At 39.0% G+C, this 27,139-nt stretch overlaps 1 protein-coding gene across 1 annotated transcript; it reads right to left on the reverse strand.

Moving 5' to 3' along the window:
• Positions 1 to 2,691: 2,691 nt before the first annotated feature.
• SYAP1 (synapse associated protein 1) lies at positions 2,692 to 27,117 on the reverse strand. The gene is made up of 9 exons (XM_087759412.1): positions 26,774 to 27,117; positions 21,016 to 21,134; positions 18,633 to 18,699; positions 16,855 to 16,928; positions 16,364 to 16,503; positions 13,852 to 13,997; positions 8,658 to 8,716; positions 7,500 to 7,647; positions 2,692 to 5,948 (listed from the first exon to the last, which is right to left on the reverse strand). Exons 1-9 carry the CDS (start codon positions 26,967 to 26,969, stop codon positions 5,821 to 5,823), a joined length of 1,077 nt encoding a protein of 358 aa, XP_087615538.1. The 5' UTR covers positions 26,970 to 27,117; the 3' UTR covers positions 2,692 to 5,820.
• Positions 27,118 to 27,139: the final 22 nt, after the last annotated feature.

The raw sequence follows: 27,139 nt of genomic DNA on the forward strand, positions 1-27,139 counted from the left end.
CAGCTGGGTGGTGCCTTCTCCTACGTGCTTGTTGCACGTCACACCTCCCTCCCAGAAAATGAACTCTGAACGTAAATGCTCTCTAAGGAAAGCTGTCTTCCAAATTATTGGGGGCATAGGAAAAACTGCTGTATGACAAGAGTGAAAAGTCTGAAATTGCTCGCTTGGCTCAGGAAAGCAACAAGAGAGACATGATGAAAAGAAGGCAAAGTCAGGATCTTCTGTTTTCCTGTGTCACGCAGAGTTAAGTTAAATTACAAAGCGGCGCATTTAATGCCAATAAAAAGATTTTCCCCCCTCACACATTAAGAAATTAATTACCCCACAATACCAATGAAATAATGAACTAGATTAAAAATGGAACTGGACGTTTGTATCGGTAAGAACGATAGCCAATTACAGGTTCGTGCAAGCATACTTTGGAAGAGAATTCGGGTGCCAGCCAGCAGAGTCTGAAGGCGAGCCTTGGCTCTCCGCAACGGGCAGGCGGTCGGTCGGTCGGGGGATCTGATGAACTCAGCGCTGCTTACCCTAACGCTGCTCGTGTCCTTGTTGACACCAGCCAGGACTGGGGGCAGGACACCCAAGCCAGAAGCTGTGCTGGCAATCGTGAGTTAAATCTGCCGGTGGTTGTCCTCCGGCACCCGGACCAAGGGGATGCAGACCATTCCCTATCGTACCCCTTGGTGCCTGACCTCCAAAGCTGGGTTGCTTGCCAGCTCCACGGGGAATAACTCAGTGCCCAGGAGCGGATGGAGAGATTGCTAGTTGTTGGCTCAGGACAAACAGTTTTAGGGGTCTTTCTAACTGTTTATAGGTGTCCAGTTTTCAACACGTGCTCAGCCACGTCAGTTGATTAGTATATCCATAGCCAGAGAAACACGAAGTCTGTCCGATACAACAGTTCCTCCTCCCGAAAGATCCCATGTGCTGGTATTTTTGCCTCCTTAGGTGATGGTTTCAGCTCTTGCATTCATATGCCTGCTAATTCTTTGACACCACATCCCACTGAGAGAGACTGTTGTTTCCACATCCACACTAAATGTCTGCAGAGGCTCCTCTCCACCCCAGTAACGCTCTTACAGCAGCACTTTTCATCCACCCAACACACGATGGGCTTGAAAGTCTTGTTACACATGATACAGGATGCAAGGCGGTGATGATGCAGCAAAAGCAAAACTGTTTGATGTTTAAATTGCAGGCATCAAAGTCACAAAAGGGCCTATGGCCAGCGTTCCTGAAATAAGTGGGACAAGAAGCTGGGTGTAATCAATCTATTCGCTGGCCATTATTTGCCTATGAGTAAATTTGGCTCATTCCTCCTCGGGAAGGATAGGAAACACAGAGAAACAGTAGCTTTATCTGGCTCTGAAACCTTCACGTTTGAGTATGGAAACCATAGCCAAGAGAACGAATAAATCAAAGCAACTGCAGAATTAAGGTTTTGTGCATGCATACAATTAAACCCCACCCCCAACATGGTTTTCTTCAGAACATTATATATCAAAGCAGGCATCAAATCTTTATTCTTCTTATTTTATATATAACCCTTAATTCACTGCATTTTATTTCTGTCTTTCCCTCCTTTGTCAGGACCACTTCCATTGAGAAAAAATAAACTTTCTGCCCATGTAGTTTTGGATTAAGTGTACCTCCCAAGTGTATCTGGAGAGGTTTGTCATAGCTTCATGAATCCCTGAATAAGCAAAGGAAAACGTTCTCAATCTGTGCCATAATGAAAACCAGGCCTTTGTGAAATGAAGCAAGTGATTCATTCTTCAAGATAATTTCTGCAGAGCGCTGTCTCATTAAAAATGATAGAGTGACAAACTAATGACAGTTATTTTGCTTGCTCCTCCTCTCACAATGGTATCTGGTTAAAAGTAACAGCTGAAAAGGAAGAGTACATTGTGATTTTTTAAATATATTTAGACACACTAATAGATGTGGGTTTGCATTTGTATATATGCATGGTCTTCATATGTATATATATAGAGCCAATACTGGGCTACACTGAGAAGAAAATGAAGCCATGCACATCTTCTGATGTTTTGTAGGAATTGTTATTTTCTGAAATAATTAATTTCAATATAATACAAAGAAAATATAGCAAGAAATTAATTCACTCACCATTTCACTTAAAAAAATGGAATGCTGATCTAAAAAGAACCCTAATGTTTAAAACAAAGGAAAAAAAACATTGGAAATGCGTAGTTTGGGACTAAAATCTACTACTATGGATAACATCGTTTAAGGCTAGGCTGCTATGCAGTTGTTGTTACAGAGATACCAGCCAGCACTTTCTGCGACATACAGTATCAGGCCATCCAATACATCTTTCTTCTAACTTCTGCTGAATCGAAACCCAGACCATTATCAGCGTGGCTCTTGATGCTGTACTTGTACAGCGAGGCTCTAGATACAGCACACGGACTGAGGGCCCGACGTGGCTCCTGTTGCTTGGCAGTGCACCGGTGGGCCACCAGATGCACTTCGTTCCCTTTTCTCGAACAGCTGTTTGCAAAGTAAAAGTCAATAATATGCGAGTGGCCAAGAGTTCAAGGATGCGTCTCACGGTCAGGTGATCTGCTCCTGTACATAGGGTTACGCTTTTAATGCATGAGGTTAACATTGCGCTTCAGTACTGCATACCTAACCCCGCCAAACACACACCGAGATAAGCAAACGGCATGGAGGAAAAAAATACTTTTATGACCCAACTGAAGTGACAAACTAAAGAAATTCAAAGTTTCCTGAAACGATTCCGGAAATTGAAAGCTTTGGTTAACTTTGTTTAGAGAACAGCTGTAAATGATTGAATAAAAATGTAGGGGAATATTTTACTACACATTTTTTATCCCAGGATTTTACGATCTTTCCTCTTCCTCCAAACAAATTACTGAATCAAAAAATTCCATAAACATATTAACTAACAGCAACTGGACTAGTAAACTAATAGTTGAAGAGGATGCTTCAGTGCACAGAATAACTGGAGATGTCGGTATCTCAGAAGAAAGCTGTATCGCTGTTCTAAGCTAACCTAAATCATTCCTGGGTAATCTTTTCCCTGTTTCTCAAAGGTTAATTCCAAAATCTGCATGTTTAGCTTCGTCTAAGAAAACTTGTTAACCATCTTTTTGTTTGTTTGCTTGCTTTTCCTCAGTGTTTCAAACAACTGCATTTTCTGTTACATTGTCTCCACAGGTTGGTATTATTTAGATCCATTCCTGGTTTCTTTTGGTTTTGTCTTTGATTTTGTACTGTTGGTGTTTTGCTGGATTTTAGCATCTGCACCATCCCAGTGCTTGGAATGATGTTGTTAAGAAAATGCCAGCATGCTTGCTTATAAAGTATATTATTAAGATACATTTGGGCTACAAAGGCCTACAAAATTCACTGTGAACATGAAGAGGTCTACTTCTGTTCATCTTGTGTGACAAGTGGAAGGCAGACACCTTCCCTCCTACCATGCACAATAAAAACCGCTAGACACTTGTAGCACTAGCCTAAATGAAAGGCACGGGCCAGTCCTGAAAACGGCAGGATTACACAAAATTTATTTCCGCTTTCCAGATTAAAGCCAGATATGCAGATTTGAAAATATTAATTATGGTTTTTGATAAGAGACTTTAAATATCAGAGCTCAAGTCAGATGAAGCCTTGCTACATTATTGCCTTTTTAAATGCAAATTTAAACAGCCTTTTTTTTTTTTTTTTAAACCATACTTGCTTTTCATGAGACTTGGGAAACTAAGGTTTGATATGTAGGAGCCATCTTCTATGAAAGATGGAGTTTAATACCTATAACCATTATATAGGCTACGTTTACATGAAAAGAAAGATGAGGCTTGATGTACAAACCCCATGCAAATAAACCCATCGTATATCTGAAAACACTAGGAATGATGAGGCTGGTTTTTAAGAAAGCGGACATTTGGAGCAGTGATTTTGAGCTCCGAGCCATCCAGGGAAGATTTGCCACTATCAGAATAGAACTGCCCGTCTTTTTAGCAGGCGTCACGTCGAACTGTACAGTAGACAGATCCTAATGTCTCCAGCTTAAACCTGTGAGCAATTGTATTTGTCAAGAGTAAACACTAAGCTTTGAATACCCTGATTTTTATGGAGCATAACAGATTTAACTTTTGTAGCCTTTAATTAATCCCAGATATAAAAGCTCCTAAAGTACCTCTTTTATTTACCACGACTTATCTCGCATCTGTTAACTAAAAGTGAAAAACACTATAAAAATACAAATCGTGCTTAAGATTGATTGTAGTTGAGAAAGTGTATGGTAATAAAGAAACTACTTTGAAAAGTCAAATGTATGCAGGTTTAAAACAATTCATTTTCCATGATGAGAAATACAGGAGGGCTTTCTGTCCAAGTTGCTAATAGAGACAATTTTAAATAGTCCTTTCTTACAGTTAACAGCAGTTAAAACTACTCAGCTCTCTTCAGTTCCCACGGATGAATATTGACTGAATAATTACAGCTATAATCTTTTCAGTCTCTTTACAAAAGTTTTCTGCAGAATTATGTCATTAAGACAAAGCCTACTGTATGTAACATGCCTATAATTCAATTGTGCTTAATGGCTCCTACCTACTTCATCTTACCCTTTTCCTTCATATTTGGAATTTCATGAATGTTTTGTCAGAGAAGTTTATGAAATAGATGACAAATAGAACATAAAATTTTCATTTATATACATGAAGATACTGACTTAATGGTAAAACTACAGGAAACATGCAGATGCCTGAGAAGAATCAAAAAATCTTTTAAAGAAAACTATTTTTCATTTAAATTCCATGTCTTAAGCACTGTGACAAAGTATATTTTTGAAATCTGTGTAAGTCTGAAATCTGTTTGTCCCTCACTCTGCCCTCCGTCCAAATAAATGAGCCAATTTTATATGTACCTACAGTATTTAATAAAGATGTCCAAACCAGCTGAAGTTTTCACATAAATGTTTCAGCATTTAAAGCGAAACATTTAATTTGCTCTCACTCAGACAGCAAAATTAAATGGAAACATAACAGTCTTCTGAAGAAAGAATGCATTAAACCATTTGTCTCTGTGGGGAAAGGCAGTATCTCAATATGATGATTTAACAAAAACATCAGCTTAATTCAAGCAGTTAATAACTCTGTTCTTATTTAAATGCTTAAATGTTTGCCAGTTAATCATATCTGATCAATAATTAATCAGTACTTCTTTTGGAGTCTGAATTAGTATTTTTTTATAACAAATTATTGGAAGTTACTCGATAGGGTTTTCTATAAATTCTTTGGCTACATACATTAAGGAAGTTAAATACACATGAAAGCTACTAGCTACAAGTACCTTAAAAATAGTACACATTTACAGATTATACAGGGATCAGAGTGCAAATGTGACGGGAGAGTTATTTCCAAGGACTAAGTTACTTACAACATCCATTTTTACATCCCAAACAGAAAGCTGTAGACAAACAAACTGAGATTCTCAGATTTAGAAATCTCTTCGCAGAGCTTCTTGACCACCTAAAAATGCCTCAAACTAAACTGTTGCTTCATGTAATAGTTATCGCATTTAATTATGACATATAACCTGCAGTGTCTGTCTCCTCTTTTTTTTTTTTTTTTCTTTTGAAGAATGTAGACGTTCAGAAACTGCTCATATAAAGAACAGAAATAATGGTTGTATTCCCATATGGAATTATAACGATTTGAGATTCTCTTATGTCTTTTGAAGATCTTTCGTAAGCAAAATATGAAAGCAGAAATCCATGTCAGTCCTCAGAAAAAGCTTAGGGTTATAGTGATTTTGTGAAAATGCTTAATTTTCTTCTTGCAGCATTTCTTCTATTTCTTTATCCCAGTTTTCATCACGCTTTTCTGATTCCGTCACCACCTCATACTCCTGAAGCTCTTGTTGTAATTCCTTTTCCCAATCAGCAGTTTCTTCTACAAGAGATAAATGATGTGTAAGAATTAAACTGATAATATAGAATGTTGCTTATTTATATAAAACTAGATTAATTTGCACTGAATCTCTCTTATAGCCCCCAAACTTTATGGACAATTCTCCTTAAAAACTAAAGAAACGTCACGATCAGAAATTTAATCTCCTTATTGACCACACATAGGAATTAATTAATATACAAGTCTATATTCCTATGTGCATACTATAATAAAGATCTAAAAAGCAAATACGCAGCTTAGTCATAACAAGCGTCCCTTTGCAAGCTTATTGCCTACAGTCTTTCAGTCTTACTATCAACTGACTCTCCCTTCATACTTTTAAAGCTCTGGAAAAAAATGAATGAAGTTCATAAGTTTGTTGAGTATACTGTTATGAAAAAAAAAGATCAAATACTGTGGGTAATTTAAAAAAAGAAACAGGTATTCTCCTCACTGATATTTGTAGCTAGGCAAGCTCATTTAATCAGGGTTAAAGGTAATCGTATTTCATACTTAGGGCAAAAAATGAGTCAGAAGGCATTCCTGTGTTGTTAATCTCTGTTTTAATTAGCTCTACCTATCATATGCAAGGGTATGGGGGAGGAGATGGGTGTTTGATGTGTTACATGTTGGGTACCTTCAGCCTAGATATGAAGGTACGTAATTCCATAGCCCAAGTCAGTAAGGACAGCTGAGATTTTTCTGAACAAATTACACATTAATGACGTATTGAAACACTTCCATCAAAAAGCTAGGTGCAAGGAACTGATATTACTTCAAGAATTCCTCAAGCTTGGCTATGTATTGGAAAAGATAACAATTTCAGAAAACAAGGATTCAGCAACATCCAAAACACGTTGTAAGATGAATTCTGAAAATTGTATTATGATAAGCATCTACATAGGCAAGTGTCTTCATAGTAAATAGTTCACTGTGTATGGCCAGAGTCACATCATCACCGATTGCTTTTATGCTTCTTACACTGATATTTGTTCTTCTGAATTAAGTATAAGCCCCACTTTATTTCTTCTCATCATTCTCAAAGCTATTTGTTAAACTTTAACTGTTCCAAATGCACGTAAACATTTTACAGCAGAGGCATCTGAAAACTCACAGTCTGGTGCAAATACTGCATTTTTAGCTGGTGTCACAAGAAGAAAACATAACCTGACTTCCAAATACTGCACTTTACCTACAAGAATGTCAATTAAAGAAATAAAAATTCACGCACATAAGGACCTATGAAAGAGAAGGCTGGGAAAGGAGGAATTAGACAGAAAAAAATACTCCACTGTCACTTTCATAAAAGAGCCACCTAAAAATTGATAGGTTCTTTGGATTTAAACTTTTTATAGTTAACATTCTGTATAAGACATGGTTCGACTGTGGTAAGAATTATCATTAATTTCTGCAACATTTCATTGCAGGTCATTTCATACACTTTGAAAAACAGTCACGAATCTACTTTCCTAAATTGAATTACATTTTTTTAATTTAAATCAACCTATCTTAGAATTACTGTATTTAAGACACAGAAGGTAATAATAGCTTTACCTTCTACTACTGAAGTCTCTTCTCTCTTTTTGTCTAGCACCAGTTGTTCCATTTCTTTTCTTAGGTCTTCCTGATTCAGATTACAGGCATCAAAAGCATCACTCACAAATTCTGATACACCTGGACTTGTGGAAATCTCTTCCTCATCCTGCAGTAAGATAGTTTTGTATAAGCTTATCCAAAAAGGGGAAAAAATGTCACCAATACATACTTGCACTCATGTGACTGACTGCCTTTTAGATAGAATCAGCAAAAAAACAAACCAAATGCATTACTCTGACAACTATTTTTCTTTATGGGCTATTTTTCTTTAAGAGTTATTTTTGTACAGACAAAAATGTTAAATAGTTATACTGAAAATGATCTGCTTGTCATCCTAGGCTCCTTTTTGTGTTCTCTTAACAACTTTAATTCTGTTTTTGTCATCTTCAGAAACAATAATAAACTCGTAAGTAGTTTAGAACATTACCTAAGACTAATATTAAATTTTGACCGCAATTCACTAACAGTTTTCTACACACAAATAAGATTAAGAGACGACTGTTCTTTGGAAATCTTTCTAGCTTAATTTAGTCCACTGCATATTATTGGCAAGTGAATGCACAGCTCTGCTTCTGCCAAGTGTTCTCTGGCACTGATTTTACAATCCAGAAATGAACAAGGGTCGGTACGTGTTTAAGTTAAAGGTTTTTGCAGTATCAAGCAAAACTCTTCTTGCCATTGCAATAAAATAACGTTGCTATTGCAATGCATCATTTAGATTTCCAGTACTTAAGCCTGACAACTGCTGAAGAGTTGGACAAAACATGGCACATGAATATATTTTTATGAAGGTATCTCTTGTGTCTAAATACAATGCAAACCTTCTACTCCAAACATTTTGGAAATGTCGCTCTTCAGAGTAAAAACGTGATTTATTATAATGTGCAGGATACTAATGAAAGTATTCTTCAGATAAACTACTGTTTTTCTACTGAAAATGAGTTTAAAATGTATGCACTAAAAATTAATATCACAGCAGAACAGCAGCGGGTTAGGACTGTCAGATACTATATTATTATGGTTTCATAGCACAACTTACTCAAAAGGATGCATAATTACCTATTAAGTAACAGTTTCACATACTAAATACCAGATAAAATATAACAGCATTTTTACCTCTTGAGATTTTATTTGAGGCTTTATTGTAACAGGTGGTGTTTTTGGCCGTACTGTTTCTATCAAGAGGGAAAAAAAAGGGTAGATTACATTTAAATATAAAAAGATCTCATTTGATCTGCATAGCTATTAAGTGTACAAAGAAATATCGTATTTTAAGTTTTAAGGAATCCTGGTCGTTAAAGGCTGAATTCAGCCACAGGTGTAGCATTTGCAACAATAAAACGGAAGAGAAGCAATTTTCTATTCTTAATTAAGGCAGGCAAATTTAGCAAACCATTTCCTCATTATGACTCCAAAGTTAAATCACAGAAACCTCTCTGCCCCTCAAAATGATCCAAAGAACTACATAAATAGGAACAGCTGGGAATCTGAAAGAACGTCTTCTATAAAACACTTACAGATTGCACCCATGTCACAAGATCTTTAAAGTTACAAAGGTGTAGACTTGGTCATGAAATCCACTTACTGCCCATCATATAAGTTCCCAAACTCCCCTGGTTGGGGGTACTACTACTGATATGGGCACTAGTTAGCTCTTAGGTATATGGGACTACATCTGTACACACACCCCGAAATGCACATGAGGAGAGTGCTATGCAGCCTTACCTTCTTTCACACAGGCAAAGGAAGTCACTGAAAAACTTAAACCCTAGAAGCCGTTCCCAATTTCCTAAGAAAACTCACTGTGCATTCTGTATTTAGTAGCATGGTGCTAGGAAGACAATGATTGTTTACAAGCAAGGACAGATCTTTTCTCTTGGCAGGTAAAGGAACACCCCAGCTTTCCTCCGCATGCAACTAGCAGGGTAGAGGAGTCACAGGAAAGAGCCAGGTGGCTGCAAGAACGATTAACATACTGGGCAGGTTGTGGTAGTGGTGGAGTGCTTGCTTAGCAGTTCTATTTGTTTAAACATGCAAAGCAGCTCCGAGCTTGCAGCTCTGCTTACGGCAGCGTGCCCAGGTGGACCCTTCCTGCTGACTCAGCAATTTCTGAAGGGGGGGATTTTTTCAGGCTTAATTTTTAAAATTAAGATCAGCTCTAATGAAAATAATTCCCTAATTCGTAGCTGTCGCTGCTTATACAGCTCATCTACTCAATGCCCACTGGTCTGTCCCATCCTCTCTCTTCCTTCCCCTTCCCAGTCTTCAGAGGCTCTGTTACCGCACCCAACACCACAGCGAAAGACGCTCCAGCACTCCCTGCTTGGGGAGGCTGTAGAACATGGCACTAACTCTTCGCTGTTCAGCACCGAGTGCCCAAAGCACCGTGCAGGAAAGGTGCCTCAAGCTCCACCTGCTGCTCTCATGCAGAAGCGGTGCAGCAGCTCTGCGCTGGCCATGCACCAGTCTGATGTGACCAACATACCATCAGCGCTGTTCTGCATCTACTGGCCTGGCATCACCTCTTCCACTGCTGATGTGCTCTCTGCCCCTGAGGTAACTTGATTCCCAAGTAAATAGTTACTAATACTTGGAGAAGGACTAGAACTTGGCATTTTGTTATAGATCTTATAGTCTCTACGCTAATACGTGCAATGTCTTCCACCTTGTCCTTTCTTTTTTCCTTTCACATCAACCATGCTAATTTAACTTTGTGAAAACAGCAGGTAAGGAGGAGACAAGACAGAGATAAAAATGGAAGGCAATTAATTCTATTTTATAGACATCAGTCATCTTTAAGAAGAAACTCTGAACATTATGAAGAGTTACCAACAAAAAATTACTCCCAGTTTTAGCCTCCAATTAGGAGATCCAACCTTCAAAAAGGTTATTTAAATCAAAAATAACACAGATGATTCAGAGCTTCCCAAATCTATACAATTTTCAAATCAAACAAAACTTGTATTTACTACGGTCTGGTAAATGTATGAAATATACAGTCATTAGGACAGTAAATTTATCTGCATATGCTATACTGGTCTTCTGAATTGTACAAGTTCCACAACAGATCAGCAGGCAGTGCTATTTTTTTTTTTAAATTAAGACATGTTTTGTTTTCAGTCACAATGGTAATTTTACTAGAATAACTCTTTGGGTATTATCCAGCAGCTTTCTCTTTGACTGGCAATTTCCAAGGGTTTGGATGACTCAAAGATAACAGTTTTGGTGGTCAATAGGATCAGTTGCCATTTCTCCTGTAGAGTTGAGACACTTCAATTAAAACACACATAATTTGGCAAATATGAGTACTGTACTGTTAAAAAAGAAAAGGAGGTTATGCTGCCCTAGGAACTTAGAGTTTAAGACTACCCATTGAACTACATATTTAGCTTGCATAAAGGAAACCTTCAGCACTGTAATTAATGACAGAGTAACTTCTATTTGTCTAGCCAATCAGCCACCACAGTGTCAGCTTTCTTTTTTTCTGAAATTGGTTTACTGAAGCAATGATATGCAGAAACAGAAATCAAATAAAAAGATCAGTGGAAAGGGGAAGCATACTGTCAGTAAACAGAATTCACAGAGAATATGGTTATAAACAACAGTGAAGAAAATACCTTTTGGCAGAATTTATGTTTCTAATCTTTCCAAACACAACTTTTTCCTCTATACAAAGGACTAAATGCAGTAGCAAATGAAAGGATCCAATACTCAAAGATCTATTGTGAGGCACTACAGAAACCAGAGAAGACAGTCACTGCCCTTAATAGTCTATAATATAATCCTATCAGTTGGTGTAATAAAAAACCTAGAGGAACAGAAATCCAAAAAAGATTTAAAAAAAAAATCACAACAATAAAGAAATCCAAGAAAGAAAGAAAATTAGATAAATGCATTTAGATGCCAGTTAGGTGCAAAGGTTTATGAAATCATGACAATCCCAGTGATTTCCTGAGTTGATGGTGCCTGCACAGGGGAACAGTAAACACAATTTGCTCATAGAAAATGACAAAAATGGGAGCTGAATATGATGGGAGTGTAGAAGTTATATGACATGAACAGGTAAGTAGGAAACAAGTCTAAATACAGTCTGCACTGAAAGGTCAAGACAAAAGCTTTCTGTTATGATCAAAGAGTTAGTGTAGGACATTTAAGAGTAGTTCTTTTACACAAAGAAAAAAATAAATTAAGTCTCGACTTCCACAAAACTTATCAGTTGTTTCTCCATATAATCACATTTCCTCTATTGCTTTTCTGTTTCTACAGAGAGAAAAGAACATGCTTACAAAACTATGAAAATAGTAGGAAGATTCACTATCATGTAATTCTCAACTTCATTTTTTAACCTGCACATATTTTCAATTAAAGGTACGGGAAAAAAAACAACACAAGTTCTGTACTCCTTTGCTTAAAGCAGTCTTCTGAACTATACTGAGCAAAAGAATTACATCATTATAGTAAACACATAAATCATGTTGGGCTATTCCTATGCTGTCTCTGTCAATCTTCCCAGGGAGGGAACCCTGGTCCCCACAGCCCACTGGTGTGTGCTGGCAATGGTTACTCTCCTCAACGGCTAGCATACTCTGGAGGGCACATAGCCTGTGGTCACTTTGCATAGATTCGGCCTAGATCTCTTCTGTGCTCCATGTAATATGCTCAAGTGAGGCCATGATTTTTTTTAAGCTTACAAAGCCTGAAACAGCATGAGTAGTGTTTCTGATTGACAGCATGCTGTTCAACATGGGGACATGCTGCAATGTTTGATCGTACATAGCTCATTGGGACAGCAGACAACTGTCCTGGATAAAAGAAGTCAGAATTGGTGCCTCTTGGTCTGAAGCAGATTCTGTCCTGTCAGCATTGCTTGCATTTTAACTCGGAGAAAACGACTTTGTTCATTTTAAATGAACACATGCACACTCTGAACAGAACCTATGAGAAACAGTACGGCACAAACTGACAGCAAAGGCACACGCACAAAAAAAAGCTTGAGGAAACTACTACACTCCTTTCTGAAAATGTATTTTCTATGCAACATGCAAGCCTGGCTTTGTAATTCCCCTTGTAACCTCCCCTTCACACCCAGGTTCAGCTGCCTGTGTCCAAGGAGCCAAGGCTCAGCTGAGTAACCTTAGCTCAGGCTGTGCAGAAAATTACCAAGTTGTGCAAAAGAGCTGTGAGAAAGTCTGTAAAAAGATAAGGTGAAATTAGAAACTGAGGTAGGGTTAGAAAGATGGGATCATTAGCAGTGCAAGGACTCGAGAGGAAGAATACCAATATGGAAAGATATTGTATTCGCAAAGGGGGAAAAAGAAGTCCACTTGGCAGTGATCAGTTCGTTGTCAGTCAGGCCAGCAGTGTCAACACGACATCAGCATTAATGGATTTCATGGATGATGAAAATTTATTGATATTGGGGATATAAGAATCTGGTCCAAGGTGCAGCGAAGGCTTTCTCCTTCTGCGTAATGCCTACCCAGCCTGCCAAGATTCTTCAGATGTCTTACCAGGGGTGGTGAGCTTAACTCGCTTAAGCTAAGATTTAATGAGCTACTTTATTCCATAAAGTTATCTTTTATCTATTATCTTTTGTGTCTTAGCCAGTAACTGCTTTATACTCTTTAAGCTGTATATGTTCCTGCTTGCAGAATTTGTTTGCATGCAGACAAAGATGCCCAATGATTTATAAGACGGTCAGTAAGAATAATCTGTATAAACTGATCAGTGTATCTGAAGATGCCTACGTTGAAGTGGCTTTTTCATCTCAAGGTTGAATCCCAGGTAGCCTCCTGGTCCCCCATCTTCCTCCATTTCTATAATACACTGTGTGCCTTCCCACATCCTGCATGCATCTCTGCCTCCACCACTGGAGTAATTCTGCCCCCATATCACTAACTTTGTTTGGCCCGAGGCCTAAGCAAAAGCCGAGAGCAAACCATATGCCAGCTGGCTGGGTTGGCTAGTACCTCTTGTCTTATCAGGTGAACCAAAGGTACCTCCTACTTCTTTCTGACAAGACAAAAAAGCACACCAGAGACCACGAGTGGTCTTGAGCTGTTATAAGCCAAGTATAAAATTTCATCTCTTGAGGTTTCCACTCTTCTGACAAAGTTGGCTGAAATTGGAAAATGGCTTAAAAGCACTAGGAGCCCCCTCTTCCCCATCTGGACAAACAGACCAAGTATCATGAGAGAAGCTCTGATTTCATAGGAAATCCAGGATAAAAATTCAATGTCACATCAATGTATACAGTCAGTATGCATGACACTTACTTGATGAGCTGTGCTAAATCAAATCATTTCCATACCTTTCAGTTGACTGTCCTCTTCTCTGCCTTTGTTCTCTTCTTTTCCTACTGCTTGCTGTTGAGCTGCAAGCGCGGTGAGTTGTGCAGACTGTTTAATTAGGGACACCCTGTAGAAATAATTTCTCCAGAACACCTCCTCCTTTATGCTAGAGAGAACAAACAGATTTTGATTACTACATTTGGAAATATTATTCCTTTTACCATCTAGCAATGAAATAAAATTTAATACACAGATGGAAGGAGTAGACATAGCTGCCTTCTTAGTAAAAACTTAGAAATTTGTGATGTTAACACAGTTTAAAAAAAATCCGTCATTGTAGAAGTTTGTCATCTCTTACAAGACAGTTACAATAGACTTGAACATATAATATAATAATAACAACAACAATAACAACAATAATTTAGAAAAAGCTTAACAGCATGCAGCGATACATAATTTGGAGCAATATTATGCTGTTCCATCTCTCTTGCCAAATTATGTAAACAAACCCAACAAGCCAAATAAGCCTGTTCGGTTCACTTACTCTCTAAAACCAACATTCTATTAATGTCAAACTATATTCATTCACATATTCCCTAGACCTCAGGTGGAAGTGGAACATCTTTGATCTATAGGCAGAAGCCATTCCTAGTGTGCTGGTTTTGGCTGGGATAGAGTTAATTTTCTTCCTGGTAGCTAGTACGGGGCTATGTTTTGGATTTGTGCTGAAAACACAGTTGATAATACAGAGATGTTTTAGTTACTGCTGAGCAGTGCTTACACAAAGTCAAGGCCTATTCTGCTTCTCACCCCACCCCACCAGCGAGCAGGCTGGGGGCGTACAAGAAGCTGGGAAGGGACACAGCTGGGACAGCTGACCCCAACTGACCAAAGGGATATTCCATACCATATGATGTCACGCTCAGCATATAAAGCTGAGGGAAGAAGGAAGGGGGGGACATTTGGAGTGATGACATTTTGTCTTCCCAAGTAACCGTTATGCGTGATGGAGCCCTGCTTTCCTGGAGATGGCTAAACACCTGCCTGCTGATGGGAGGTAGTGAAGGAATTCCTTGCTTTGCTTTGCTTGCGTGTGCAGCTTTTGCTTTACTTATTAAACTGTCTTTATCTCAACTCAAAAGTTTTCTCACTTCTACTCTTTTGATTCTCTCCCCAATCCCACCGGAGGGGAGTGAGCGAGTGGCTGTGTGGTGCTTAGTTGCTGGCTGGGGTTAAACCATGACACCTAGTTTGCAGCAGAACTATTTCACTGTCTTCACACCTTTCAGCATGTCTGAAGGACCTTCAGTAACTAGAAACTGCCATCTTGGAAATGACCAGCTGTGATAAGCGGGTCTATCCCACTTCTTAGGTAACACTTCCCTCTGATAATCCTCCAGTAAGCAAGAAAAGACCCAACTGTAACCCAGAGGGAAGAGAAGCCAGAAATGGCAAGGCCTGTGGGGAGGAATGTGTGTAGGTCAAGAAAGACAGACAGAAAGACAGACAGAAAGACAGACAGAAGAGAGTAAAGTTATCTTCCTGCCCATTCACGCAAACAGTGACTACTGAGACTAAGAACAGAAAAAAACCCAACCTATTAAGCAATGGGGTAGGATAGGCAAGGATAGCATGACCAGAGGCTGAAGACAGAGCATCAGAGACAGATCTGATGAAGACCTAGAATACGGGCAGAGCTTTAGGACTGAGAGCAACAAAGAACAGCGGGGAAGGGGGTAAATAAAATAAGGAGCTGGGAACGCTTATAAAAGGAGGAGATTTAAGATAGAAAAGCGCACAAAGAAAGATGTTTTCTTTCCTGTTTCCATCCTCAGACACGAGACTAATGTTGGGAACTCCTGCTTAACAAGAATGTTGACCTATGAAACAAGCTTAAGGAGCAGAGTCTGGGACTGGGCAAGGAAGGAGAACAGTACTGGAATAAAGGTGGGATCAAGAAGCCATACTGGAACAGGCCATAACTGCTGGAACAAAGACCTTACGGATCTTTTAGTTAGGTCCACTAGAAGGAGGCAGTCACAACACATAGCTTTTCCCATTGCCTATTCAAAACCAGTTCTTCTTGCTTGCATTGCTGCTGTTTTGCGATGCATTCTTTTACCATTTCTCTATGGGGCCTCTGACTATCTCTAATAACCTTTTTGGGGTGTCAGTTACACCAACAGGTCTGAATGTTTTTGTTGCTGCATTTACCTCTGTTTGGGAAAAAGATTTTCAATTAATTTAGCACACTGGACATGGAAAAATTTAAGGTCTCTCCCATACTTAAGTCAACAGGTCCTTATTAGTTCTGAATGTCTAACAGACCTACTTCTGTTCTTTCCTCTAATTGCTAAGCTGCAATGCACATGCAATATTCCATGCATTCGAAATTAGCAGATATAAAACACATACAGAGGAAGTACATAAATCAAAAATTGAAGGAAGTGAAAAGAAAAAGGAGTAATTTACGAATATTTACAGACACATTAAAAGTACAACCATACATAGTTACCAGCAGAAATTACTTACTGTTTGGGAACGAGATCAAACCTCATCCTATTGAGAAGTTCGTCTTCTTGTAACATCACCATTGCAACAGGGTACATTTGATCAAAGTCAAAATTAAACTGCACACCTGCTGGAGGATCCCGCAGAAAATTTCGTTTATCCTTTGAAGAACATATTTATGGTCATTAACTGATATCAGAAAAAGGATACCATATTTCACACACAAGACCAGCAAAGCAATCCCACTTCCCACATAATCCTATCGTACCAAAAAGCTGTAAAGCCTTTATAAAAATAAAAAATTATATTGGGAATCTACTTTGGCTCAAGTTAATACTGAAAGAACTATTTACTCTTGCACATGGTCAGTGCAGTGACAGACACATTAAAAGAAGTATATTGAAAATACATAATTTAATAATGCCAGCCAAACTTACTTTGCAAAAAAAAAAAGGAAGTTTTAACCTCTTCAACAGAAAAATTTCAAATCTTACAGGAAATGAAATACTTACTGCTGATAAGGCCAGTATTTGCTGTTGAATTGTCTCTTCTTCATTGCTGTCTACCCAGGGAGGCACTGCTGCTTCTATTATCGAAAGGAGGAAAATAATTGCATGTGTATTACTTTTAAAAAAACAAAAAACCCCACCTTACATAAAGTAACATATAATGTCGCAAAAATAAGCAGACTTACATCAGTAAGCCAATTCATTGTTCCTTTTTCCTAAACTAAGCTCATGGCATAAGAAAGAAACTCTAGGAATGGATCTTTGCTTATCAGAGGAAAAAAAAATTAAAGTTGCTGATTTCTGCTATTTTAAAATGAAAACTGTGGGGATTTCTTTGCAGTCTGTACAGTCAGAACTTGGTGCCTCTTTGTTTAGTTACTGAAGTAGTGCTGTATAACTGGTTAAACCGCCTGCAAATAGGAATGTCTAGATACCCTTTAAACATGTAAACTTTGTCTAAATTAAGTTTTCCAAGTCATTTACTATTGTATTAATTTTCTGCCACCCAGAAGACACCAACTCTGTAACGATGGAGAAAAATAAGTTATAAATTTGTTATAAATTATAACATGTAATATACTGGATAAGCACACTTGAGTTCAGCTGTTTTATATATTTACACAGATACTTCCAAAATAGTTCTGTAGGCTGTACATAAAGGAAAATAAACTATTGTAGATGTATAGAAATCTATTAATCTCTTCACTGTCAATGCAAATTCAGCCTACAGAGACATTATGATGCATCTGTAACAGTTAACAAATAATTCTTGTGCATATAAAACTAACAATGCTTATTTGCCTATGCACCTGAGATCAGCAAGATCTTTCACCCACACGAATTCACATCTGATGCTAATACTTCTTTAAGTTAGGCCATCTGTTACTCTTTCTTTTGTCAACCTAGCTACCTATTTTCATGAAACTTGCAGAAATATAGTAACAGATGCCAAAGTTTACTAACAGAGACAAAAAGATAGAAATACAGACAACGCAATCACATAAGCAGTCTTGCAAGAAGAAACCAGACTAACGTACTAACTACGGACAGCATGAAAAATTTTATCATGATCCATTTAAAACCAGCTCATTTGCAAAATTAATAATAGAGCCACTAATTATTCAAACTCTCAGAAATTATTGCATTCAGGTAACACATTGAAAGAGATAAAAGCCAATGATGAAATGCAACGTAGAAAAAAAAATGTGCTAATTTTAAAGTCTCAAATAGATGCACTGATGTCAATAGTACATGGGTGGGTAACTCAAAGGATTTAGATCACACATAATTATAAAGCAAATGACTTATGGGAAAGCAGAAGAGCAATTATGCCTTTAATGTAAGCAGAGCAACTCCTACAGTGAACCTAATTAAATACTACAGTGCAAACCCTAACCCACGTTTTTCATTTCATTATGAAAATGTGACATAATTGCTAAAGCTCAAAAGAAAGGTAATCAGCATGTTTGTTTTCAATTAATACACAGGTTTAAGATTCAAAGCAATAAGAGATCAGCTTTGTAAGCACAGTGATCTTTGAGTTAATTTCATAAAGCTGAATTTGGCTAAAAAGGCAAATCTAAACCAACTAGGTAATGTAACACTAACCTTAACCTTAAAAATGTCATCTTCCTATTCCACAATATATGTTAAGTTCCACCACAATGTGTTTCATTAAACAGAGTTTTGATAGATTAGGTTTAGATATACCTCAATTATCCAGCTTCCAGCAAGTTTTAGCTTATGTAATGTTATGCATGATCAAAAAAAGCATACATTACCTGATTTTTTTGTTTGCTGCTCTTGGACAAATTTTTTCTGTTCCTTCTGAAAATCTCCAATAATTGTCTAAAATAAAAATTAGGGAACCAAAATAAAAAAAAATGCCATTCCTCTTGTTTCACATTCATTCTGAAAGTACTTACAAATACACTGCAGTATCATATTCTTATATCCCTGGTGGCTCTTTTTGTAAGTTAAAGGTGTTTCCTGTAAATCATACGTTCCCCTTTACTGAAACATTTGATTTTGCCTTTAAAAGTTTAAACTATTGTGTATGTTTGCAAAATTATATTTATAGTTTTATCAAATTCATGGGACAAAAAAAAAGAAGGAAAATCCTAGCTGATAATTTGCACATCAGCATACTATGCATGTACACTTACCGCCTTACCATGTCAAATACAGACAGCATAGACTAACTGTTTAGACCTATTTAAACATGTTTTTAAAGCATTAAACACTTAAAGATATCCTTGGCCTTACAGTAAGTTTCAAGAGTTGCCTAAGAAATACATCCATTGCAATAAATTGGATTTGTAAAATTGTTAAGTATGATTTTCAGAATGTCTGCTTAGCTGAAATAAAATCATTTCTCCACTTATGTTCTTGACAAACTTTAATCAAAAAAATATGTTGAGAAATGTCCTATATTGAATTCAGAATTAAAAAACTGAGAATGGTCTCCGAAGTCATTATGCCATAATCTAGAAGTAACAATGCAAATGTTGTTCTGTAGTTGAAAGCGGAGGCAAAAAACCATGAAGCTAGAAATGAATATTAAAACCACAAAGCTAGAAATTAATATTTAAACCACTTGCAAAATACAAATTTTAAGCAGTGAGGTCTATGGCTTAACATGTTGCCATAAAGCATGCAAGTCTTCAAACTAAATCCTGATAAAGTCCCGTATTTTTTTTTCCTTCAATAACCCCACATTTCTGTTTAAGATTAACATCAGTGAGAGAACTACTGTAGTGCCTGTTATACAAACAGATCATTGTGGTTCCTCCTGGTTGTAAGTTATATGAATTTTTGGTATTTATGGAATAAAATAATTTATTTGGTGTAAGACAAAAGCTTTATAATGATATAGCTATAATCTGTTTCTCCCCTATGTAAACTTATTAGTCAAAACAGGGAATTCATATTACTCTAAGGCATTCACAGAAAAAAAGAAAATAGTATTTTAGGCATAAAACACGCTGTAAGTACTTAGCTACAGTTTCTTGTAAGCATTATTATTTGTGTATTAAATTACCAAATAACCTTCTTACTGGATTTTTCCTTTTTGATGTGGATCAAAATTACGTTAGACTCTAATATACTGCAGTAGGAAATATAACTCTGCTATGATATATAGACAGCTGTCACTAAAAAGTCAATGAAACCTGGAGACAAAATTTGACTATAACAGAAATTTAAAAGTGTCATTTGATGACTAATTTGGAAGACAACATGAAAACTAATTATATCAAGAAATTTAATTTCACTGTATTTAAAAAAAAAAAAAAAAAGAAAAGGAAACACTTTAGTTCCGCTGAGGGGTTGTTTGAGAGACAGGAGCAGGAGGAGGGGTCTGGCTGCATCTCCCATGTCTGGGATGCACAGTCCTACTACAGCTGGGTTGGTTTTGGGCAGTTCGCTCTCCCTTTCCCTTCCAAGCTACCCTTGCTAAAAACACAAAACATTACATAGCTCTTATTGCTGCTTTTTTTTTTTTCTTTCTTTCTGCCAAGTTCTTGACTTAAAGCACTGGAAGAACACTTGCTGGCAGAAGTTAAGCAACTGGAGCTGGCAGCCAGGAACAGGGAAGGCAAGAGATAAGTGGCATGGTAGAGGTGGCGGGGAAGAACAGGACAATAGTAAGCCGTTTCATTAACTCGCTAGGTCTTATAAAACCATACCTGCATAGCTCTAGGGTCTTAGGATACAATATCCACAAAGCTGAATCTTGCTTCAGAAATGCATTTAAGACACAGGCTATGGCATTCCTCTTTCCACCTAAATAAACTGGGGGAAAAAAACCCAACCCACACATCTCCCAGATATCCCCAACTGCCTGTCTCTACTAACTTTTTCAACCTTTCCTCCTATGTCAGCATTTTTCATATTTTCTTCTGGTCTTTCTCCAGTGTATCTACATCCTGAAGGAACGGAACACAGGTGCAGTACTGAGTAAAGCAGAGTGACCATTTTTTTGGCATGTTTATTCTGAGTAAATATTTCAGTTACATCATTTATCATGACAGGAGATACCTGCTCTTGAAACGTGTAATTCCTAAAGCCAGCTTAAAGAAACGTTATTACATGCCAGATTTGCTATACATTACAACAACAGTAAGCAAGCAGATCTTTCAGATCAAGTATCTAGAAATAAAATACCTTATCAATGATACTGTCAATTTTTCCTTCTTCTACAGACTTCTTTATCGTATGTGCTGTTTCGGCAACGGATTCAGATATCTTTTTTGTAGCAGCAGTGGCAAAATTGAAGAGGTAACCTTTCACAGATGAGAAGAGAAGGAGCTGAAAAAAGATCTCTGTACATCCAGTTCTCTGACTAGATTTTCCTTTCTCTTTAGACATTTGGATAGCTACCTGAAGTCTTCTTTCAAATTCATTTAACCCAGCTTCTGACCTACAAAGAACTAAAATCCTATTTGTCCTTCTCTAGTTCATATTCTTTAAATCATGATCAAACTGTATGTTTGATCACAACTTTCTGTAAAACAAACTTTGATACATGAACCTTGTTTACTATATCGAAATTTCCTAATGGTCCTTGAAAAATTGCTTACCAATGACTTTTCTGAAGATGTGTCTTTCCTAATTTAAGTATTTCAGAGACATTAAGCAATAAAGTAACTTTACCAGCAGTATTAAAACAGAATTATACTTTTTTAAGAAAATCAACATGCACAATAAAGTCTCATGAAGGCAGCAAATGCATGAAAAATTTTAGGCAAGTAACACTTGAGATTCCTTCAAAAGTCTTAAGACAGAAGGTTGCTCTTGATGTTTGCCCTCTTCTATTTTGCATTGCCTTCCTCTTTATAGCTCCGTGAGAAACACTGTGGCCCTGTTTGCTTATTTTTCTGAATATGTTCAAAAATATTTTCAAAGACTAACTAGCACTTTTTATATTAGAAGTGCTGAAGTGAAGAAAGGTGGCAGGGAAAGAACTACGTAGCATGAATGGTTGCCTTGTATTGTTTGTTTTTAATATGGAGAACAAACTTGCAAGCAGGAAGATGTATATCACAACCCTTCAGAAACATTAAATATCAGTTTATTGACAAAGGATCTTAAAACAACATTGGCTTTGTTTATCTCTCAGATAATGACATGATGTCACAAGCACTGTTTACATTTGAACAGGTGTATTATGACTGTAATATCACAGTTGCAGTATATACAATGATACAATGTCAGTAAGTACCATAGTAAATATAATAATATAATAATTGCAGAGGGATCTAGATAGATCGGGCAATCATCAATAGCATGAAATTTAACAAGGACAAATGCTGGATTCTGCACCTAGGATGCAGTAACGCTGGGCACATCATAGAGTCATACAATCGTTAAGGTTGGAAAAGACCTTTAAGAGCATCGAGTCCATCTGTTAACCTATCACTGCCAAGTCCACCACTAAACCATGTCCTCAGGCACCACATCTATCCTTCTTTTAAATACCTCCAGGGATGGAGACTCATCCACTTCCCTGGGCAGCCTGTTCCAGTGCCTGACTATCCTTCCGGTGAAGAAGTTTTTTCTAATATCCAACCTAAACTTCCCCTGGCACAGCTTGAGGCCGTTTCCTCTCGTCCTATCCCTTGTTACTTAGGAGAAGGGACCGACCCCCACCTCACTACAACCTCCTTTCAGGTAGTTGTAGAGAGTAATAAGGTCTCCCTTCAGCCTCCTCTTCTCCAGGCTAAACAACCCCAGTTCCCTCAGCCACTCCTAACGAGACTTGTGCTCTAGACCCTTCACCAGCTTCGTTGCCCTTCTTTGGACACGCTCCAGCACCTCAATATCCTTCTTGTAGTGAGGGGCACAAAACTGAACACAGTACTCGAGGTGCGGCCTCACCAGTGCTGAGTACAGGGGCACTGTCACCTCCCTGGTCCTGCTGGCCACACTATTCCTGATACAGGCCAGGATGCCATTGGCCCTCTTGGCCACCTGAGCACACTGCTGGCTCATGTTCAGGCAGCTGTCAGCCAACACCCCCAGGTCCTTTTCTGCCAGGCAGCTCTCCAGCCACTCCTCCCCCAGCCTGTAGCATTGCATGGGGTTGTTGTGACTCAAGCGCAGGACTCAGCACTTGGCCTTGTTGAATCTCATACAGTTGGCTTCGGCCCATCGATCCACCCTGTCCAGGTCTCTATGCAGGGCCTTCCTACCCTCCAGCAGATCAACACTCCCACCCAACTTGGTGTCATCTGCAAACTTACTGAGGGTGCACTCAATCCCCTCATCCAGATCAATAACGAAGATATTGAACAGGACCGGCCCCAACACTGAGCCCTGGGGAACACCACTCGTGACCGGCCACCAACTGGATTTGACTCCATTCACCACCACTCTCTGGGCTTGGCTGTCAAGCCAGTTTTTAACCCAGCACAGAGTGCACTTATCCAAGCCATGAGCAACCAGCTTCTCCAGGAGAATGGTGTGGGAGACGGTGTCAAAGGCCTTACTAAAGTCCAAGTAGACAACATCCACAGCCTTCCCCTCCTCCACTAAGCGGGTCACCTTGTCATAGAAGGAGACCAGGTTAGTGAAGCAGGACCTGCCTTTCATAAACCCATGCTGGCTGGGCCTGATCCCTGGGTTGTCCCGCACTTGCCCCATAATGGCACTCAAGATGACCTGCTCCATGACCTTCCCCAGCACCAAGGTCAGGCTGACAGGCCTGTAGTTCCCTGGATCCTCCTTCCGACCCTTCTTGTAATAACATACTTTTAACTTTCAGTCAGCCCTGAAGTGGTCAGGCAGTTGGACTAACTGATCGTTGTAGGTCCCTTCCAACTGAACTGTTCTATTCTATTCTGATTATAGGGTTAGAAGTAGTAATAGTGGATCTAAACTGCATAGTACCTACCAAAGATATATTTGAGGCACTAGTTAAGAATGCAAAGCACATGGGACGATAAGAATATTTTAGTTATTTGAGAAAATCAACTTTGACTTTTACCCAGGGGATTTTAAAAAGAAAAAACAACCCAGCACTTCCATTTCAAACAAACATAAACCCACCTTCCTTCTCAAGATGTCACAAAAATTCCAGTTTCCTTACAGGTTAGAAATGTAACAAATAACCTTACCATGCAAAAAAAATTAAGTTGTTTTAACACACAGTTGTTAGCCACTGGTAGAATGAGTTACTTTGGAACATTCATGTCACCTTTTGGAAAGCTGACCGTTCTTTGTGGCATATAAAATATTTTCTCTTTAACAATATCAGCAAATCAATACTGCCAAGTGCAGAGGTCTAGCCAGCTCTCAAGCAAGCCAGTATTTTATATATAACTTGCATTTATAAGTCACAGAATGGTGGCAACCAAACTTCCTTGAAGTACTTGCTAGCATCTTTCATACTTGTTATCAGGCTTTACAACACACCACAAGCTTCACAAATATATATTTTTTTTTTTATACCATGTGAAGCATGTGTTGCGTTGTAAAGCCTGATAAGCCTATCTTCTACACTTTAGATAGGGAAATATATACTGTTCCCCTTATCACAGTAGAGGAAGCAGCAGCCTACTGGATTGTTTCCTCCCTACCAGCTTTTACCAGTCATTTCATGTATACCTGGAAACTTTCTCATATACTATTGTTTTAGATGCAAAAGGTGCCAAAACAGTTGCTGTCCAGTGACGTTGTGTTATTGTTGGGCAAAGTGGTTTTGGCCAGTCCCGGAACCAGTCTGAAGAACAAAATGCTTGTTATTTCCATTAAGGGCCAATATTCTTCTGAACCGAGGTACTTGTAAACCTCAGTAAGAGGTGGTACTTAGCCTTAGAAAAATAGAATCAGTGGTTGAAAAGCAACACCTCCACTTTCAAATGACCAAGAAGGTTTCCCTCCCTCTTACAAATCTATGTCTGTATTAAGAATGTGTATCTAGCAATATTTCTATTATTAGTTCACATTGACAAACTCTCCTAACCTTTGTAATGATGTGATAATGAGCAAAAAGTAATGTATGTAAGGCTTCAGTTTTACCAGTAGAATTCTTTATGTGCTAGGGGAGTCTTTCTACACAGCTACCCTGGTGATTAGTTATGCAGATGTTTCTAGAGTAATCATGTGTTGCAACAGTGACATCCAAATCCTTACAAAAAAGCCTTTCCACCACAGTCTTCTCTGGTGTCACAGACAATGAATCCATGAATCACTAAACCAAATTATGACTTCCAGAGCAAATTATACCTCTAACAGTCAGTACTTATTCTTCCCCTGAAAATTCAAAGTCTTTTTTCCTTCCTGAACAACCAGAGTGACTGCCAGATTAGGATCAATTTACAACAACCAGACAAGTATTTGACCAAGCTACACAGATAATCTGCTGCAGCTTGGGTAGCCTAAGGCAAAACACAGTAAAGAACTATCTCAGACTAACCTTTGAGATGATACTGATCCAGCATTTCAGAGCACCAGTATGAAGACACTTTAGCAACAAGCATGGAGCTGTACTTTGGATTAATTTATCCAAGAATCTACTGTAGTAAGGCAGAATTCTTACCTATAGCAAATTACAGCCTTGCCTCATTACACGAGTTCAACAAAATAATCAAAACCCATTACTTCCCTAAGAAAAATCACAGAAACCCCACACCAATTTATGAAGTATGTTATTCTATATGTATACATCATTTCTCCCACAGTGACAACAGAACAGATACTTAAAGAAATGCTGTTCATTTAGTAACAATTCTGAAAAAGACAATAACTTAAAGAAACATTTGCAGCCATTCACTTGGTTCATATTTTAATATCTAAGTTTTTTAAAATGTTGTTTGTTTTTTTTTTTTATCTCCAGTGAGGCAACATCCTTTAACAGTGCACAGAATCGTTAGCAACTTAGTAAAATACTCCTTACTGTCACTAACTGCTATTTAAAAAGAATCTCAGAAATGCAGAAAAATGAAGATCAAATTAGAGGACTAGGTCACTTCCAAACTTCCAGCTTTAGCAATTGCATGGGATTGCTTCAGAACTGTGGAAGGGACTGCACAAGCTCCATGAAAAATTACGCGGTAGTGATGCAAGCCATAGACTGCAGTTAACAAACATCATTTAAAAGAGATGCAAAACAAAGATATGAGAAAATGTAAAATAAAAAAGGGTAGGGAAAATGACTTTTCACACTTCTTCACTGAGATCATTTTCCATACTAGCTAAACTGACCTGAATTACCTTTTACATCTGAAAAGATATGCTTCAGAACTGTTTTGGTTTTTTAAGAGAGTATTCTGGTCACCTCAAACCTGTGTTCCCCATTTTGCATCACTATGGAAGCTACACTGGAGTTGTAGCTATCTAGATGAAAAGTGATTTTTCTTTTACAGTTGCTGAACTGAGAATAAACATGCTTAACTCCTCTTAAAGCCTATCTATAACTGTTTAGTTCAACTAAAGCTTTGGTTTATGTGCCAATGGTAAGTACTGGTCACTTCTCCAACCCCTAAACGTGCATTAAACCGATCTGCCTTTGCTTCTCCAGTCGCTAGCCTGCTATCAGCAGCAAAATTCCCTTAGTGGGATAAGACTACTGTTTTATTATTTTAAAACAGACCCATAGCAACACTCCCCACGTACAGATGCCTGGGCGCGACACACCCCTCCAACAAGCGAAGCTATTCTTTTTCTCAAGCCTCCTGCTTGCACGAAGGCCCCCGCAGCAATCTGTGCGGGAGGGGCAGGTGCCCCACACCTCTCCGCTGCGGCCCAGGGCGCGGCGGGGGAGCGGAGCGGAGGCGGCGGGGGCACCTGGCCCGCGGGGAGCCGCAGGGGCAGCGCGGGGGGGCCTTCTGCTCAGGTGCGGCCTGCCCCGGGGCTGGCGGTGCCGGGTCGCCTCCGCCCCGCTCCCCCCGCCAGCACCGGCCTGCGAGGGCTGGACACTCACTGCCGAGTCCCTTGGCCTGGCTGAGGAGCGCCTCCGAGTCCACCTGCGGCTCTGCCTGCTCCGAGCTCTGCACGGCCGGCTCCGCGCCCGCTGCCGCCTCCTCCTCCTCCGCCGAGCTGCTCCTCTCCTCGGCCGACAGCAGCTTCTCCTCGCCCGCCCGCTCCAGCCCCAACCAGCTGCCCAGCCCGCGCAACATGGCGCAGGAGCAGCGCCAGCGGCCGCGCTCGGCCGTTAACGGGCGCTCCTAAGGCCCAGGGGCGAGCCGCTCGGTATGCGGAAGCCCGGGCCGCCCGCTCCTTCCGCGTACGCCACTTCCGCCCGTGGCGGGGAAGGGCGGCGCTCGAGCCTGCCTCCCGCGCCGCCGCA

The sequence above is a fragment of the Nipponia nippon genome, unplaced genomic scaffold (assembly GCF_047370975.1).
Source record: "Nipponia nippon isolate SJK-2023a ecotype South Korea unplaced genomic scaffold, ASM4737097v1 scaffold_2, whole genome shotgun sequence".
In the NCBI taxonomy this organism is placed as follows: Eukaryota; Metazoa; Chordata; class Aves; order Pelecaniformes; family Threskiornithidae; genus Nipponia; species Nipponia nippon.